We start from the raw sequence: 19,259 nt of genomic DNA, 5'->3' as shown, positions 1-19,259 counted from the left end.
TGTTGCTCTGGGGTTATATAGAGACTGTGACATAGATAAGAGCATTCTTGAGCTTCGAGGCTGACAGAGTACTGCTTATTGCGGTTGTGGCAGGGTATAGACATAGTTCCAAATATGAAAGCACATGTGGATGGGTCCAGACATGCACTCAGGGATCAGAGATGGCCTCTGTAGTTTTGTTTTGGAGTTACTAGTCCCACTGATATTTAAATTAAGGCATGATTTTTCCTGTTTTGAAATCCCATTCTCTTCTAGGAGACCTTGTTGGCTTGAGAAATATGTTGTCATCCTTTGAAGGTTAAGAATATGAACTCTTGTTGTGTACAACTGAGGTACAAAAAGGGCATTTTGACAGGAAGGAAGGCAAGGCTGAGACAGTATGGGGCCTTGCTGCTGACAAATGAAGACCAAGGGGGCTGAGGAAGCGGAAAATGAGGCTCCGCATTTGAAGGATGGGGGAAAGAACAGAGTTAGTACAATTGCCGTTCTGGGGGAACCTGTCATGTGAGACAGTAAAGGCTTTCTGTGGGTCAGATGTAGTGAGGAGGAGGTGAGGAAGATATTTCTGGGTGTTAGTGGGCGCAGTAGCATGAAGGAGAAGCCGAAAGCAGGCAGCCTGAATGTGAATCTTGGTCTGTTCTTATTCTCTGTTCTTAAAAAAAAAGCTAGGAGATCTCTCTGTGCCTCAGTTTCTACACCCAAGGAAAAGAAACAAGCAAATGTCCTCTTGGATGTGTTAACTTCTCAGCTTGCTAATGTCAAATCACATCATATCTTTCCTCTCCATTTGATAGCATCACCTAGAGATAACAATCTTGACACTGCTTTCTCTAGTCTAATTCAGCCTTATCCCAGATTTAGAGCTGCTGAGTGCACCACATTCCTGCAGTTCTCAGTTTTGAGATGAGACATGAAAAAAAAAAACTATTCCAGGAAGATATGCACATGATAGACCCACCCGATAAATGTGTGTTATGTGGGGTGATTTAAGCAACAAGTTTGGTTGTTTTTATCTGCTTGAAGAAAACAAACAAACAAATAAAAAACAAAAAACAAACAAACAAACAAACAACAAAAAAAGTGGACTTCAGTCTTAACACCAATCTATAGCCAAAATCACCAGAGAAAATGAACAGAAAGTTCCCAGTGCACTTGACCCAAGCATGGAATATCCTTCCAATAATGGTGAGAATATTCTAAGAAGAAACAATATTCTTCCAACAGAAAAGTGTATGTGCTAGAACAAGGCTGCATTTCAGTGCAAAGGGAATATTCTATGATTTCCTTAGTTACTACTAATGTAAGGCAGATTTCCAACGGGCACTGGAGCAGCTGGCCTAGAAGATATTTATGGTCCACTGAGAGTTGTAAGCAAGGACTGTTTCTTTTTGAGGAAAAATAAGGCAGCGATTTCCTTTTAAATATTTTAGTGTGTTATCATGATATGAATGCAGTATAAGGCATGCAAAAGTATTTAAGAGGTTTGGTGCACAAAGTAAGCTTCGAAAGAATGACCTTGGGAATTGTAGACGCTGGGCTAGAATACATTGGTGATTTGCTTGTGTTTAAGCAAAACTACAAAAAGGAGTTCTAATAAAGTTCCTTAGCTGGCAAACTCATAGGCCACATCTTAAAGACAGAAAAAAAAGAACATTAATTTTGTAAAACGCCATTTTCTTTAAATGTTTTTATACACTTAATTAGCAGGGTATATCTAAGACTTGTAGGGCTTACAAGATATCTAGGGTGTGTGTGTGTGTGTGTGTGTGTGTGTGTGTGTGTGTGTGTGTGTATGTGTGTGTGTGTGTGTGTATGGGTGTATGACAAGGAATCACAGTCTCCAAAAAATGCTTAACTCACTGTGCTTGACTTTTTCATGAAAATAAGGAGCAAAGTCAAGGGTGATAGGAAGAGAGAAGGGTAGCATTCGACATTAAGGCTCTAAGGAAGACACCTCCTTCTGTGGGCTTCCACTTCTTTTTGCTGCTTGTGACGACAGCATGACTTACGTGTAGCACCTGACCCAGAGTCCAGCTGACTGTGGCTCACCCATTGCTAATTTCATTCCATTATTATCTTTCACCAGTTCTCGTGGGTACAAAATCTAGGAGATAGATTTGCTTATGACTGTTATGACTGGTAACCTAATCCAGAAGCCTGATGCTACTGGATTATTTTTCCTTCTCATTTCAAGGAAATCTCACAGGAGACACTGAGGTTTGCATAGTAAGGTCATAGTAAAAGATGTGGAATGAAACGCTACGTTAATCCAGTGTATATATAATTTAGAGATATATAGCTGTAAAAACATTTTCTTCACTCTCTTCAATAGAGAAAATACCTGGAATGTCAAAGTGTACTTCTAAGTTGGAATGTGGAAGCTGTACACCAGAACAGTTTCCAGAAAACATTGCTTGCTAGTCTGTTGAAGTGTTCTGAAAGTCTTAGAGTAAAATTCTAATTAAGAGTATTTTCTCTCCAGAAGCGATTCCCTTATTATGTTGTGTAAATGACAGGATCAAGTGGGCTCCCTGCTGTGACTGTGTGAAAGTTTAATGTGCTCGTGAGTGGCTGCCTTTGAAGGCTCTTAGGTCACATGCACATAGTAAGAGCACTCCCTAAGATGGGCTCTCTGCCGTCAGAAGATGACCTCTGACTTGTCACCTACCAATCTCACTCTACCAGCTCCTTATAATCGTCTCTGTCAGGATAATGATTATACTATTAATACCCATGCAAATTATGATAGCGAATATTTACCAAGCACTTCTTGTGTATCCTAAGGCTTTGTATGTAAGAAGCCATTTAGTTTGCATAGCACACCTACGTATATTTTAAAGAAGAAAAACAAAAACAAAAAAAACGGAGACATGCGGAAGTTGGGCAATTTGTTCAAGTACACAGAATAGGGACTGAACCCCAGAAAGCTGGAGTTAGATCCTCACATTTAATTGTAAAGTATGTTGCCACAAAAGAACAGTGCATCCTTTCAAATTTGAATGACAAATTTCACCCACCCTCATGAACGCTGATGTGGTCACCCATTTCAAAGGCAATCGTCAGCAAAAATAATGACCCAAACAGTGCCTCTCCTTCCCTAAAGCCCCTGGATCATGACATGAGCATCTCCAGTAGTGCTAACAGCAGACAGACAGAAAATGAATGTACATTCCTATGTAGTAATCTAGCTGCTCATTTCCCTTTTAAAATTCCAGTAAGATCCATGATAAGAAACAATAGCCCCATCTCAATCATTTCAAGACCTTTATACCTTGATATAATGAAAAACACACCACTGCCTTCTAGATTTAGATAGATAGGATGAAAATAAAGGTTTTTTTTTTTGCAGCAAGTTATATTTCACCATCATCGTCGTCATCGTCATCATCACCACCACTATTATTATCATCATCACCATCATCATTAAAGTTCTCTGGATTTAAAGAACTCAAGAACTGCCCTATTTAATGTGGCACTCACTCACCACCTGTGCCTAATATGAACTGAGATGTATTGGGAATGTGTAATATATACTGGGCTTCAAAGACTTACAGCACAAGAGAATAGTAATACTTTATAACAGCTATATGCTGAAGTGATACTCTTCTGATTGTTTTGGCTAAAAATTCTCTTAGTAAATTTACATTCACTTTTTCCTTTTTCCTACCTTTCTTAATCTAAAAAACAATCCACAAATAGACTTCTACTGGGGATATCAAAGCGGACATCACCTGCTTGTAACAAAAGCAAACCTTGACAGCGTTACGATGCTCCTCTGCTGGCATGTGACACACAAGTTTCAAAGATAAATCCTACTCCAATTATAGAAGCAATGGGACTTATTATAAAGCATATCTGAAGTATATGGGTGCTTCATCGAACGATTGACAGCTGATTGCCAAAATGCAAAATCAGTTATAAGTTCTTCGGAATATAAAGCTTCCACTGATTTTGTTTTCTCCCCTTTTTATAATTCTTGCTCATTTATATGTTGTTCTTTCCAGAGAGTAAGTTGAGTAAAGGATCTTTTCTCTTTGAGGCTATAATAATTTCCACTGACAAACAATATATTAATGTTTAATTACTATCTCCCTTCCTTCTGCATTATTTACCTGCTTGTGCTCATAACTTATTACTATAGTAACTTTTTCTCTTCCCTGAGTCCTACATTCTCAATCATCTAAATAGTATGGATTCAGAAGAATTTTTGCTTAGTAGTTTGTTTTATTGTGTCATAGATTTCCAAACTGTCAAAAAATTTTCATCCTAAGCAGTAAATTATTAGCAGTTATGTCGAGAGCATTTAATTAAACCAAAAGATTTTTAGTGTACACACAGGCCATTCTTTAGGCACTATGGCTCATGGGCGCTTGACTGTAGCCATCACAGTGAGACTAGGGACTGCCCTGTGAGAAGCGTGGCCAAGATAGAGGGAAACTAGCAACAAAAGTGCCTCAGAGCAGGCGTTTTCCATCTGCGCTTCGAGGCAGCTTCTAGCTGTCTTATAGGATATGTCTGTCTATAGAGATTGAACTTACCATGCAGGTCACATGGACTCTGCACAGCAAAGTCTTATTCAGGAAATGATGAAAGAGGTTTAACAGAGCGCATTTGCCATGAATATCACACATAAGAGTGAAACACGATTCTCACTCTTCTTGTTAATGTATGACTTGCGTGCAACTGAAGATAAAGTAATTTCTAACAAGAAAAACAAAGATGTCCTAGAAGTAGCCGGAGCTTACACAGGAATCCTCACCGGTTGTTTATTCTGTTTTCTTTTGTTGATCTGATTTTTTTGATGCAGTGAATTCATTGTTGTCTCTGGAGGTCCCAACCCATCATCATCATCCTTATTGTATTTTACCTTCTTACCATGCTTAGTAACCACTAGCAAACATGATGCCAACCCGATTTTCTCTAATAGTTATTTTTATGAGAAAAAAAGAGCAGAAATCATTTTTAACCTGATAAAGTACTCTTTCCTAACTTTATCTTTTTCTGTGAGGGATTATAAAGTAGGATAATAAAGTAGCATGGGAAACCGTAGTCCAGGTCTCTTAAATTAGGTAGCCAGAGGACATTCAAAAATGCATATAGGGAGCATATGAGGGCATATGATTTAGTTAAGACCAACAATGCACTTACCATATTCAGATTCTTTCACTGAAAAGTCCCCATGAATCCAGAAAACACAGTTACCATTTTAATCTGAACAAGGGGTATCGTTGTTTGTTTTCCAAAATTCTCATGAACTCAGAAGCTTAGCAACCACTAGGAAGAGATCAGAGACCCCAGAGGGGAATCGGCTAATTAACTGTATCACTGAAACATTCCTTCCTTTCTGTAAAATCAACTAAGGATCCACGGACTTCGAGTGCTTGTCAAATGATGTGTGAAAGAGATCCAAGTTCAACAATAAATATCATCAGCAATATAATGCTTTTCTTAAGCCCTCGGGGCCAAATGACCTGAATTTGAGTAAATTGATTTTGTTCATGCATTGTGTTAAGTCAAGCAATTGTTTTTCATGACATGCTTGAGCCCATGGTTGCTCTGTCTATATGAAGTTCATGGCTGAATTTTTCCAATTGCTGATTGGAATATTAAGCACTTTGCTTTAATACTAAGCACTCACTCCTAAAAAAAAAAAAAAAAAAAAAAAAGAACAAGCAGTAAATTTTATACATAGCACACAGTCATAACCATTCAGTGTCACTCATAAATATCCAATGAATTGGCCAATCCAGTTATGAGTTTTGCTTATCTGAGACACAGTCAGGGTAAGACCTACTGAGCTAACGAAATGATAAACCATGGCATTAAGCAATGGACACTTCCCTCCTCTGCATTATCTGTGTGTGCTCTTTGATCCAAGGAACCATTTGTGTCATTATCATAATCTTCATCAACTTGTCAAGATTATAGAGGTCCTGGAAAGTTCAGAGGAGGCTTTATACAACTCATGCAAGTTCCAAGAAAATACAACAGAATTTGTGGGATGCACATATCTGAATGGAGAGCAGTAAAAGGTGGGGGGAGGGGCGCAATATCCTTTAGAAAGGGTGGATCGTACATTTAGTTTGAGGAGGGGAGAGAGGCTCATGCTCAGGGGCAGTGAATGGAAGGGTGAGTGGAATGTCTAAGGGCAAGTGCAAGACCTGAAGCTGGAGGGGGAACAAGGGAAGATAAACTCCAGGATGATAAAGTCAGAATGAGAGGCAGAGCGGCTCTCCAGCTTGCGTTCAGCAAATCCCACATCTGTATTTGTTACAGGCAGACAGATTCAGCTTTCAAGGGGAAAAGTTACTTATCCTCCTTGACACAAGTCTACCAGACTTGCTTAGCAATCAGACGAGGCTTATAATTGCCTCTCCAAACCTTTCTGGCGGGCTGCAATTTTCAGCCTTCTGCAGCACACTGATTTCTGACCAAAGGATTCTGTTCCATCAATGCCCTATTAAATTAACCTTAGATGGGTGATAGCACCATGCTTTCAAATCCGGTGTAGCCATGAGTTAATGAAGCAACCCCCTGAAAGCAAGATACACTCCCCTTTTAAATTATGTTTTGGCATTGTAGGGAATTTCAAGTTCTTGAAGTGTGTGTGACTCTTGTCCTGCCATATGTGCGACTAGCTAGGACATAGTCACTGAGGAACCACCATATACCAGACTAGGTCCCAGTTTCCAAGGCTTTACAATGCATTTGGGGGATGGAGATGTTGCACATAAACTGAAAGTTAACCACGAGTGCAGTGTTAAGGATGTAAAGGGAGTACTGAAAGGAACGAGCTACTGTAGCGAGGACAGAGGCCTGGTTATTTTAGCTATAGCAAAAGAAGAGGCACTTTTTTTTTGAGGTTACCTTGACCCAATATTTGGAGAAAGACAGAACAATCTGAAAGGGAGCAGATGTCAGATGTTGCAGGCAGAGAACAATTTGTACCAAGGCTCTGACGTGGGAAAACCAAAGCTAAGTTTGGCAAAAGCAAATGAGAAGACGACTTATTGCTGGCATAGAAAGTGGGAAGAACCTAGCACATGCTGAAGACATCACTTCGGGCCACAGTACTGTAAATAAGTGAACAAATAGGAAGCTGAAACAGATTTTTTGCATGGTTGGCATGAAATGCTGAGCTAGGCGGACATTCTCGAAAGCAGTAATATCTGAATGGTAGAGGTGAGAGATGAATTGGAATAGGAGCTCAAATTGAACTGACTTTTGGGAGCCAGCACTGCTCATGTTGACCTCTCCTTCTTCATTGGTGGGACAAACTTTAATGCTCTGTGTGAGCAAACCCTGTAAACACACACAGTCATGTCCTAAAGGAGGGGCGTAAGTGTGTATAAGAGACAGACCTGTGGGAGCTCTACTGACCTACAGCATGAGCGACATGCTCAACAGCATTCTGTCTCATTAAAAAGTACTTTTCAGACAAAAATGCAGCACATCATTAAAAAGTACTTTGCAGAGTATGACAAAACACATGTGAGGAAGCAAGCAAAGCTCACGGATCATCAATATGCAATGCTGAGCTAGAGAAAAGGCAGGAAGAGGCTGGAGACGAGAAAAATCGATAGAATACAGTCTTATAAACGTCAAGAAAGAGTTACATCTTGTATTTGTAAGAACTAAACAAGCAAACAAACAAACAAACAAACAAGAGTGCTTTGTTAGGCAGTTGCCCAAGTTCCATAATACTAGCAAGAGAAGGGCATTCTTTGTTACAGAGCTTGAAACATCAGCAGGTGGAGACAATGGAGAGAATGCACCAGATGTGGAAAGAAGGAAGAGCAGAACCATGTGATCTATGCAGGGATCGGTTGCATACATGTTTCCCAACAGTCATGACCCAAAGGGATCCAGGGATGTGACTCTCACCCTGTCACTCACAGGTCTTTGTAACTGGTAGAAGTTTTTTTCCTAAATGTGATCTGTCCTTTTTTTGTAATTTTTTTTTTTTTTTTTTTTTTTTTTTTTTTTTTTTTTTTTATGTTGCCATCTGCTATCTTATAGCTTGATACTGCTAGCTCTCTACTTAGGAGCCACACAGAACTCATGAGTGTCAAATACAACATGCTTCACGCCCTTTAATTTTTTTTTTCCAGAATGTTAGATATTTAGACACAGTGACTGTGTTGTTCTCTACCTACCTCCAGTCTCCATCCCCATTCTCTGTTTCCAGAACGTGTCATCCTGCACCCCTTCTGCGGATCTTTTCCAGTTATCACTGTCCATCTTAGAGCCGTGGCCACAAAGAATGTAACGTTATGAGCCACTTAACCTAGGGCTTCTTTAGGGATCACTGTATAAGACTGAGCAGTAGGAGTGCAATTACATCCACCCAGATCGGCCTCTTCCTGTTTCTATTTCCCACCCGTCTGCCTCCAAGGCAGCCTGTTTGTTGTGTCATGCAGAGATACATAATCCACAGTGAATGATTTCAGTATTATAAAGAATGCCATCCCTCATCACCCTATCATCTCCGATTAAGATCACTCAGTCTAATGTGCATTACATCTTGTACCACTAGCGCCTGCCTGACGCTTCGTGCTCCCTATGCCTCCCGCTACATATTACCTTATTGTATAGTCAAACCAGAGAAGCTTCTTAAACAAAGAGGGAGATTAAACTGAGGCTGAGTGGCGTAAGGCAGAGAGAAAATTGGAAAACACGGCGTTTTCCTCACTCTGGGAAACGGTGATAAATGAGGACATCCAACTGCCTGGCTAGAAGTCCGTGTCCTCATTACTTACCCTCTGTATATGTTCACAGGTAAAATCAACAGCAATAGGAAGCAGCCTACTAAGGCACTGCTTAGTGCATACCAATCCCCAAATGTGCTTTCAGGAGCTCTGCGTCACATGCACACATGCCAAGCATTGGCGCAGTATACACTGACACTATTTTAAAGATGAGAAAAATAAGACATGGAAGCCAAGTGACTTTATTGACTATTACCCCTTGGTAGGTGGCAATGAACTTGACTTTGTTGTTTAATCTCTTTCCAGTCTTGTACCATTATCGCTACAGGGTGCATTATAAGTACTGTTGATTGAAAAAAAAAATCATTTTAATTATAATTACTTTTTCATGTAGAGGGGATGTATGGAACATGAAAGCATGTGTTGCTTTATTTGTGAATCTAGAGATGTCACCGGAGCATGCAGGAAGGGCAATAAAGCATTAGTGGAGAGAAAGGCCACATGCCATATATGCAGTCCCAGCCACTATGTCTTGTACGGAGCTGAAATGTATCCATAGAGCTTCGGTCAATAGCACATTTGGAGCATAAACAGGATTCAAGGTGACTGATCAGCTTAAGAAAGCAGTGTTTTCAAGCACTTTTAATACCACTCCAGCAGTATTCACTTGTATATAAATCATGTGGTAATTTATTCATTAAAATAACCTGTGCTTGGCAACATTTTATTAACCTTGGTTACGTTAATAAACTGTGTACTTGTGTTTTTAATATATCTCTGTATATAACGATCCTGAAACTCTGATTTTCTTATCATATAGACTAAGCTATTACCAAATCCCCAATTTGCCTTCTATATCTGCTGAAGTTGAGGTCACATTAGGATGTTTAGAGGCTTTAGGAAACCTGGGTTGTGAGGAGCACCTAGATCTGCGTCAGACTCACCTGTGAGGGTCTTGATACGTCTAATAACTGGCTCCCATGTGCCTCTTCCATCTACACAAACACAATCTCTAGAGACAAAAATATCCCTGAGATATCAGAGTTTCTGCCACTAGGTCACAAACTAGCACTCAGAACTATCTGGTGTCCACCCTGCTTCACTGCCAAGTGTTGGAAAACACAACAGAAGATCCACCAAGCCTCAGAACAGACACTGAAGAATTTCCTTATTAAACGCCAACCTCTCATTTTTCTTTTTATTTTCAGTGTTTGGATAACCATTTTAATGACCAGTTAATTAGGAAAAACCTTATGAACATATACACAGATGTATAGTCCATGTGGCGCCTGTAGACAAGTTGAAGATCCTCATATAGGTTTAGTTGGCAGAAACACATGATAAACAAACAAAATTAAAAATAAAGATGGAAATTGTTTTCAAAGGGCCAGATGAAAAGTATTAAATACATGACTAATATCTGCTTGTCCTATGTGATACCTAAGGTACACATTGCTAATCAATCCAAGCACCTTTCCTTGTTAGAACCAAAGTACTATTAAAACAAGTGCTCTAGGGTGCTGACACTATCTCATCAGCTCTCATATGTATGGAATATATTTTCCCTTCTTTGGATATAGGCAGTACGTAAACTGAAATGACTTTACATTTTCTTCTAACCTACTCTGTCATAGGCTGTGCTCCACACAACACAAGTAGATACTGGAAGGTTCTCTTGAGGACAAGACACTAGAGTAGATCACACAGTCCATGATGCTTCATATAATGTTCATTTGATGTTTATATCGTTGAATTAAAAGATACAGAAATCATCCAACTTAAATGTACAAGAGATTCAAGTCACACATATGTCATTTAAATCAACTTAAGTTTTTGGTGAGGATAACGCAACATTCCACTTTGAATTTATGCTCTTTGGAGAGATAAGTTGACTTTAAAAGTGTGCTAAGTACTCTCTCTCTCTCTCTCTCTCTCTCTCTCTCTCTCTCTCTCTCTCTCTCTCTCTCTCTCTGTCCTCATGGCTCATTCAGGCTCTAACTCCTCTTCCCCCTCCCACTTCTCCACAAATTCCACAAATAAACCTCCTTCATACCAGAAAAAAAGTGTGCTAAGTGCAAAATTACCATGTTTTTGTGTGTGTATAGTCTATATGTGTATACATGTTAGTATACTTGCATATGTATGTATGTAGGTCAGAGGTTGGTATTGGTATCTTTCTCCATCACTTTCCATATTTCTTTCTTTTTTTCTTTTTTGAGATAGGATCTCATTGATCCTGATGCTCAGTGACTTGGCTAGAGTGGATAGCCACTGAGATGCAGGGATCTGCCCAGCTCCTTCACAGACATTTTGTCCCTTGGGTTGGGGTTACATACATACATGCAATCTTAGCTTTTTACATCAGTGCCAGGGAGCCAAACTCAGGTGCCCATTTTTCACAGTGGAAGTAATTGACCCACTGAGCCATTTCTCCAGCTCCCAAAGTTAGCATATTTGTCTCAGAGACTCATATGTCACTCTGCTTGATTTCTACTGTTAACACTTTACATTGTGGAGATTCAGGATCATGTCTTCACACAGATCTTAAGTAAACATAACAAGGCAGAAATCACAGGACACTTGGCTTGCTATTGGGTTTCATTAGTAGAAATGCCATTATGAGTCATTTATTTTTAGGCTCCCCTGATGGTCACTCTTAGCTTGTTAGCTTCTACTGCCACTTCCCAAGTTCTACTGGGTAGAGTACCAACTTAAGATCATGTCTGGGGTGACAGCTGGTTGACTGGGTTGGTTTCATCACACCGACAGGCCTTGTGATCAGATAATAAGGTCAGACTCACCTCATCATAGATGCTGTCATTCCTGCGGAAGTCCCCTGCCTTTCTGGGAAGAACGTGGACATGTACATGCTGAAAATATAAAAGAAAGGAAAGGTGTTTAATTCCCCTTCTATCTTTTGACTTGACAGTGATGCTTTCCTGGAGGCCAATTACTCTCCACTGGTTCTTGCTGGATTATTTCTCAGAGGAAGATGATGTTCACCTTCAGAAACTACATCTGAAATCTGCTGAGAATAAAGAAGCACAAAACAAGAGGGAACAACGTGGTGGCACACAGGAGTCTGCGGGAAATGCCAAGGTACATTACAAGCTCTGTGGAATTATTCGTCACTGTCAGTCTGGGTTGTAGTTAGGCAGTGCTTTTGAAATGACAGGATGTCTAAAAAGATGGCTGCTGTGACTCTGAAACTGACAGGAGATAAGAATTGGCCAACTGAGACCTGCATAAGTAACCAGTGAGTTAGTGAAAGGAGAAAATAATATGGGCCAGCTCAAGAATCGTGGCTTTGAATAATAATCACACAACGGTAATACAGATGGTTCTTATTTATTCTTGACCATGACAACCGATGATTGAATTAGTACTGGATAGTTTTTCATTACTACTCCCACACATCCTTTCTGAAGTAGTGGTCTTCATTGTAAAGAAGGAGAAATGAAAGAAAGAGAGAGAGAGAGAGAGAGAGAGAGAGAGAGAAAGAAAGAAAGAAAGAAAGAAGGAGAAACCAATGAGCGGAGAGGTCAAGGGTCCATCCAGCTCTATGGAAAGTGACAGAGTACTCCCTGGAAATGACGTCACACAGCTCTTGTCCTCTTGTTCTTTAGCAGCTTACACATTAATTCTGTGAACTTAATTAATCTTAAAAAAATAAAGCGTGTGTGTGTGTGTGTGTGTGTGTGTGTGTGTGTGTGTGAAGGTCAGAGGCCAACTGGCACTGGCCACAAGTTCTCTCCTTTCACTTTGCTCATTCTTAGGATTGAACTCAGGTTGTCAGTCTTGGCAGCAAGTACCTCCTCCTGCTGAGCCATCTTACTGACTTGCACTTAATCTTTTAAATCCCTCATTTCCCCAGTCTAGTTTACTAAAGCACCCAGCTAATAGACACTGCAGTCTCATTAGGCAGAGATCGCAAATCAAGACTCACAGCATATCTAATTCAATATATATTCATCAAGGCTAAGCTGCTATTTGAAAGTTTTACTCTGCCAATGGCGTCTATTGTACCTCTCTAAACCTAAACCTTATTCGTGCCCTTGAGCTATATTCTTGCAATTATTAGCAAATGGAAAGAATGGAAAAATGGAAAAGCTTAAATATGAAAAGACAAGAATCAAAGCACATGTGCAGTCACACGCACCCTACCTTGATTACTGTGCTTGGGCTGGAGCCCTGGACCTCCAGAGAACATGAAATGCCTCTCTGGCTTTGTGTGCAAGGAAACTATTGCAGGAGAGGCAGTGAGCAAGGCCATCCAAGGTGAATGAAACAAAGAGGAGCTTCATGTCAGTCCCTGAGTGCACAGTCCCCAAACACTGACATGTTTGTACCAAAGTAATTCTCCAGTCAAAGAGGAAACTAGTCGCAAAGCCCTCAGACACTGGGACACAGGCATAATTAAGTCTCAGAGTAAATGAATGAAAAGGGAGGGAGACAGAAGCCAACATGGACCAGTAAGGAGCAAACTACCCAGGACCCAAATTCACACAAAAAAAGTCATGCCACATAGGCCCAAGAAGAGAGTAACTGCGCAGTCTCTGAATGACTCAGACATCAGACCAGAGGAGGCTGGGGGTAGAAACGGCCATTGAGGGTGATGGTCCACCCAATCTTCCCTTGCAAACGCTGCTGTGCTTCTTTGTTCTTTTCCTCCTTCTATTCCTCATCAAGTCCTTTTGTTTCTTTCTTCCGTGAAGTCATCCAGTGACCTCCACCATCTTCTTTATACTCTAGGCATCACAAGCCCCACATCAGTGCTCTGAAATCAGTCTGCCGGAGGGCACAGATATAATAGGACCAGCCTTTAACTAGAGGACAGCATGCACACTACAGTTGGATCTCCTGTGCACTAGCCATGTTCCCTCACCACAGCAGGCCTGTGACTCAGAATCTCTCTCTCGAAGGAAGACTGCAGCACTCCCCACCTTATAGGTCTAAAGTATCAAGTACTATAAGCACATTTTGGTCATGTGATTGTCAGTGTTCTCAGTATATGCAGATGTAGTGGGAGTATATTTACTGTCAAGAAAAAAAGAAAGCTGAAGAGCAGAGGTCACATATGGTGGCTGGTTTTTATATTAGCAGGAATGATATCTCAGAAGGCGCTTTAAATAGAGAAGTGTTAAGGCATCTCTCTCTCTTTTTTTTTTTAAAAAGATGTATTTATTTATTGTGTATATAGTGCTCTGCCTGCATGTATACCTGCAGGACAGAAGAGGGCATCAGACTGGATTGTAGATGGTTGTGAGACACCATGTGGTTGCTGGGAATTGAACTCAGGACCTCTGGAAGAGCAGCCAGTGCTCTTAACCTCTGAGCCATCTCTCTAGCCCTAAGGCATCTCTTTTTGTCAGAACTTTTTTGTTGTTGTTTCTTTATTTAGTGTTTCTCAAACTTTGGTAAATAGCTGGGTATTGATAAAATTAAGGGCCTTCTAATTTTATCTCTAATTAATTCCCAAGTGATGCTAATCAAGGGTCACACTTTAAGAGCCATTGGCTAAGACCAACCATCCTGTTCTTAGACCTACTCCTATAAATTTTAGCATGCTGAACAATGAGGTTAACACCTTGTTTGCCCTGTCATGCTGTCATGTGGAGACCTAGCCCCATAGGCTACCCAGGCTTGCTGCACTGATCACCCTCTCTGCCTGTCCTGCCTGTCCTTAAGGCCATGCCAGTGGCTCCTAGGTCTCTGATTCCAATTCTATACTTTGCTCCTCTGGGCTCACCAGAGCGATTTCTATACGCTCCTACCATTCAGTCCTGGAAATGCCACTCTTGATCACTGGCAACCATTTGAAACTTGCCATGACACCAAAGACAGTAAACAGCTCACTGTCTAGGTGATTCTTCCCGAAGGGCATCATCTCACTCTTCCTGATACATGATACACTGACATCAACTCTTAAGTGACAGCCTAATCACAGCATTCTGACAACACACTCAGCCTCTCAGGGCAGAGAAATCATGACAAAGTCGGCCTGGAGCATTGTAAGGAAGGAAAGTAGGACTCAAACTATAAATGCGTTAAGTATATAAATCAAGTTGGTAACTTCCTGAAGTCCAGAGAATGGAGAATTTCAAGAAAGAAGGAGCCAGCAATTGTGTTCACCACTGTTGAGTGCTTGAGTTGGTTTGGGTGAAGCTGGAAAGACAGTTTTGCAAAGCCCATGAAAAGATGCTCAATGCGATTAGTCATCAGTGAAATGTCAATCAAAACCACACAGAGATACAACTTCACACCCACCAGGACATCTGTAATAATAATAATAATAAAAAACCCAAAAAACAGAAAAACAGATAAGTGCAAGAGTGGGTGAGACTGTGGAAGCCTCAAACACTTTTGCACAGAGTGCAAAATGATGCAGCTGTATGTTTGAAAAACAGTTTGGCAATTCCTCAAAATGGTAAACATCCAGCCACTAAATGACCCAAAATTATATTCTAAGTATATATCCAGGAAAACTGAAGCCATGCAGGCACAAAACCTTGTAATGCATATTTATAGCAATATTATTCACAATCATCAAAAAGGGGAAACAATCCAAAATGACTATCAACTGATGAATGGCATAATAACAAGACAACAGAAGATGATTGGGCAGAAAAAGGAATGAAGCTGCAAAAGAAAGGCATTATGCTAAGTGAAAGGACTTGGATCCAAATGGCCATATATCACATGATTCCGTTTATGAAACGTCCAGACTAGGCAAATACACAGAGCAAGAACAGTGTTTCCCGGAGCACCAGGAAAAGTGGCTGCCATAGGGAAACGGAGTTGATCTGGGAGTGATGGGTGTTTTCCTTTCTAGTGTCACATAGCAGTGATGGTCTCACAACTTTTTGAATGCATTAAAACGCACTGAATTTTTTTCACGTTAACAGTGTGAAGTAGATGGATTCTATCTCATTAGAAGTGTTGATGGGGTGGGAGGAGTAGACAAGAGAACTGCACCAGCATCACCTTTTCTGCTCTGCTGCTTCTTCTTGCCTGTATGTTCCCCCCGAGGAAGGTCAGTGCAATCAAAATAATGTGTCTTTTCCTTGTTAGACTATAGCATGGTTCAATTGTGGGAAATAAAACAATGGCAGAGAAAAGGCATAAAATGCTATAGGCTAGCAGCATCCTTTCTAACTGGATACCTGCAGCCCCAGTCATGAGAGCCTGTGTGAATCCTTCTCTTCAGCACCTGCCTACGAATGACAAAAGACAGAAAAGTTGGCTTTAAAGAATAATAACAATAATGCTGTTGGAGACAGATATTGTCCTCCCCAAAGCTGCCTAAGTTCTAATCCTGGACCTGTAGGTGTGGTAGATTACAGGACAGGAGAAGGGAAGGTTGCATATGAATTGAGGTTGCTTACCAGCTGACGTGGAATTGAAATTCTACCTTGGATAACCTGGCTTGGCTTGCTGTCAGCACAAGGGACCTTCAAAGTAGAAGTCACTAAATATTATCAAAGCTTTCACTTTGTGATGCAAAGGATGTAATCAAGAAAATGAAAAACTAAGTCACTGATGGAGGACAGTTTTTTTTCATATCATATATCTGAAAAAGGACTTGTAGTTAGAATACATGAAGAACTCTTACATGTCAAGAAGAAAATGGTGATAGTTTTAAGTAAAATGAACAAAGGACAAAAACATTTTTAAAAAACACACATAGATGATCAGGGAAAGATGCTTAATAACTTCAATCCAAAACCAGAATAAGAGAGTTCACTTCCCTCCTCTAGGGACAAGCAGCTTTAATGAGAGGCAATTACAAACACATGTATGGATGATGAGAAACGGCAGCTTTGTATAAGTTGGTGGGAATATAAACTGTGACCTTGCTCTGGAAAATACTACGGCATTTCTTCAAAAGGCTAAGCACAGAGCTACCAATCAACGCATGGCAGGAATCTACTATCCTGGTGCTCTGGTTGCATATGCCCCCAAAGCTCTTGCTAACGTTAAGACTCGGCTAGCTAATAGGGCTTTGTCAGAATAGGCAAATCACAAGAGCTATGACTTAATCACCAGATTGACTCATACACGGAGTCATACTCTGAGGATACTCTTGGGAAGTGGTGGGGACTTAGAATGTAAGGCATCCTGGGAGGAAGTGGGTCACCGGGGTGTGCCTTGTCTTGCCCCACATGTATATATGGTCCCATGAAAGTCTCGGTTGCTGATTCCTGGCTTCCAGGAGGTGAGTGGCTCTGCAGCTCCAAACCCTTCTCCTGTTATGTTCTTTCTCACCACGGACCAGAAACAGTGGAATCAGATGCCCATGGACTAAAATCTTGGAAACCACAAGAGGATCAATCATTGTTTCTCTAATTTGTTTTTCTCATGGCAATAAAAAAATACAAATTAATAACCAATTAAAAACAAATACACATGACCTGACTTTTTAATTAGAGAATTTTACATATATTTTTATTAGCACTACACTTCTATGGAGTCAATATGAGTCTATTCATTCTATAGGTGAAGAAAGTGAGACACACATTTTCCAGAGTAAGACTTAGGTAAGGCGTCATGTCTATTGTGCTATTCACGAAATTTGAAAAACCTATCAAAAGCTCTCTAATGGCAATAGCAACTATGTTTGCATAATAAAGTTGTTCCAATTTGTTGATCATCAAACTAACACATTTGGAACATAGATAATATAGAGAAGACAGAAAAACACTCAGGAGAAAAAATCAAGAATATCCAGTTGTTCTCATGACCAAGTGATACAATTCCTTTTCCCCAGAACCATAAGACTATAAACACTTTTCTTTGTCTCCATGGATCTAAAGCACATTCAGAAACAAGGGTAGAATTGCAGTGGCCTAGTGTGGAGGTGATTCCCTAAACATATCAGTTGGGGATTGTGGGACAAAGGACAGGAAGGATAGCCAGTAAATGAAACATTATCAAGTGGGTTACTTCTGTGAGTGACCAGTTTGGTCCCACAGGAGGACTCAAGGATACAGTCTAAATCATGTACCCAATACTCCCACTGCAGGGATGAGGGAAACAGCCTATTCATGCTCTAGTTGAGAACTGTTCTTAGAGAGGCCTGGATAGTCTAATGTGCCTTTTGCCTTTGGCCCAAGAGTGAAAGTGACATCCCAAGCTAAGCATTATCTTGACAGAAGTCAGGCCAACAAGGCTATACCACGGCCGCAGAACATGTTGTTATAGAGATGTGGATAGAGAGCAGACCCCATTTGTAGGAAGTGATGTCTCATGTTCAACATGTCAGACCTTGTGGTCTACTGCTGGGCTATAGGTTTAGAGGTTTAGTCTCCTTTCCAAGGGTTCGAGAGAGATAATAACAAAAGCCTCATCAGGTGTCCTCTATCTGCCAGTCACAAGGACCTGTACTTTCCAGAGCAAGCTTGGAGTGGCTAGGGACAACACATGTGTGTGTGCCCAAGACAGAAAAGCATCCTCCACTTGGCTACATTTGATTCAGCTGGAACTGTTAGCTCTCTGTGTATGGGGACTCCATGTATAACATCAACTGAAAAAAAGAACCTATTTGTGAAAACAAAACTTAAAAAAACATTTAAAAATTAATATAAATTAGAGAACATTAGGGAGGCACACAATCAACTTCCTTCATTTTACAGGAGAGTGGCCCTTGGAAGGCCAACAGCAGCCCAATGGTAGGTCCAGAGCTGCAACTGTAGGCCATGACCTGTCTTCTAGTGCTCCTGTCATGTCATCCCATTCCACCTGTGGCAGGTCTTAGACAGGGAGAAGCCCCACAGAGAGGGGCTTGGGGCACACATTCTAGAGACAGATGCCAAGGGCCAGATATACCCATGCTTCCTAGCATATGAGGCCTATTGTTTTTGAAACTCATTTCATTTTCCCACATCTATCAAGTGAACATAAACCACTAATTCATGAAATTACTGTCCATACTACAGGAATTTTTGTTCTTATCATGTTTGGGTTGATGTCATGCTTTAAGTATCCAACACACCATAGGAATGATTACGTCACTGTTATGGAAGTGCATCTGAAAACACCATGAACCACCTGCTTTGACTGTAAGCAGAAGGTTATTCTGCAATGAACTGAGCTGGGCATAGTCTCCTCTGGGCTGTCACTATCTCCAAAGCTTGTGCTTTTGACATGACTAGATCTGCCTGACTCCATGTGGAGAGGCCTTATCTTCTGTTACTGTAGCTAGGGTCAGCATGACATCACCGAAAGCCACTTCATTGCAAAATAAATGTCACTTGAAATGATGTCGTTCACATAGCTTTGAGGGCACCTTAGCATGACCATTTGAGGAGTAAAAGCAGTGAGCTGTCAAAACTCAGAGGCAAACATGAAGGCATACAGCTGGCCTCGGAGCATGAATCCCAGAGCTTGACTAAGAAGATGGGTAATAGTAAGGCAGCTGGGTTGCCTTTAAAATAAAAGCAAACAAACAAAAGAAGAAATGTGGAATACAATTTTCCATGTGTTCAACTGTCTCAGTCAAGTTGGGAAACTTAAAGAAAATGGATAAAGAACCAATTCAGTTAAAACAAAACA

General features: G+C 40.6%; 1 protein-coding gene across 1 annotated transcript in view; it reads right to left on the bottom strand.

Moving 5' to 3' along the window:
• Positions 1-19,259, bottom strand: part of LOC311605059 (bis(5'-adenosyl)-triphosphatase-like) — a gene marked incomplete at its 5' end in the record, with an annotated part of 294,631 nt that overhangs the window by 187,497 nt on the left and 87,875 nt on the right. Inside the window, one exon of the mRNA XM_084795351.1 lies at positions 11,510-11,578. Within this exon, the coding sequence (XP_084651477.1) occupies positions 11,510-11,578 (69 nt within the window). The remainder of the gene's footprint in view (positions 1-11,509; positions 11,579-19,259) is intronic.

This window comes from Acomys minous (assembly GCF_964271855.1).
Source record: "Acomys minous genome assembly, chromosome: 9".
In the NCBI taxonomy this organism is placed as follows: domain Eukaryota; kingdom Metazoa; phylum Chordata; class Mammalia; order Rodentia; family Muridae; genus Acomys; species Acomys minous.
This window is presented reverse-complemented; position numbering and strand designations above follow the sequence as displayed.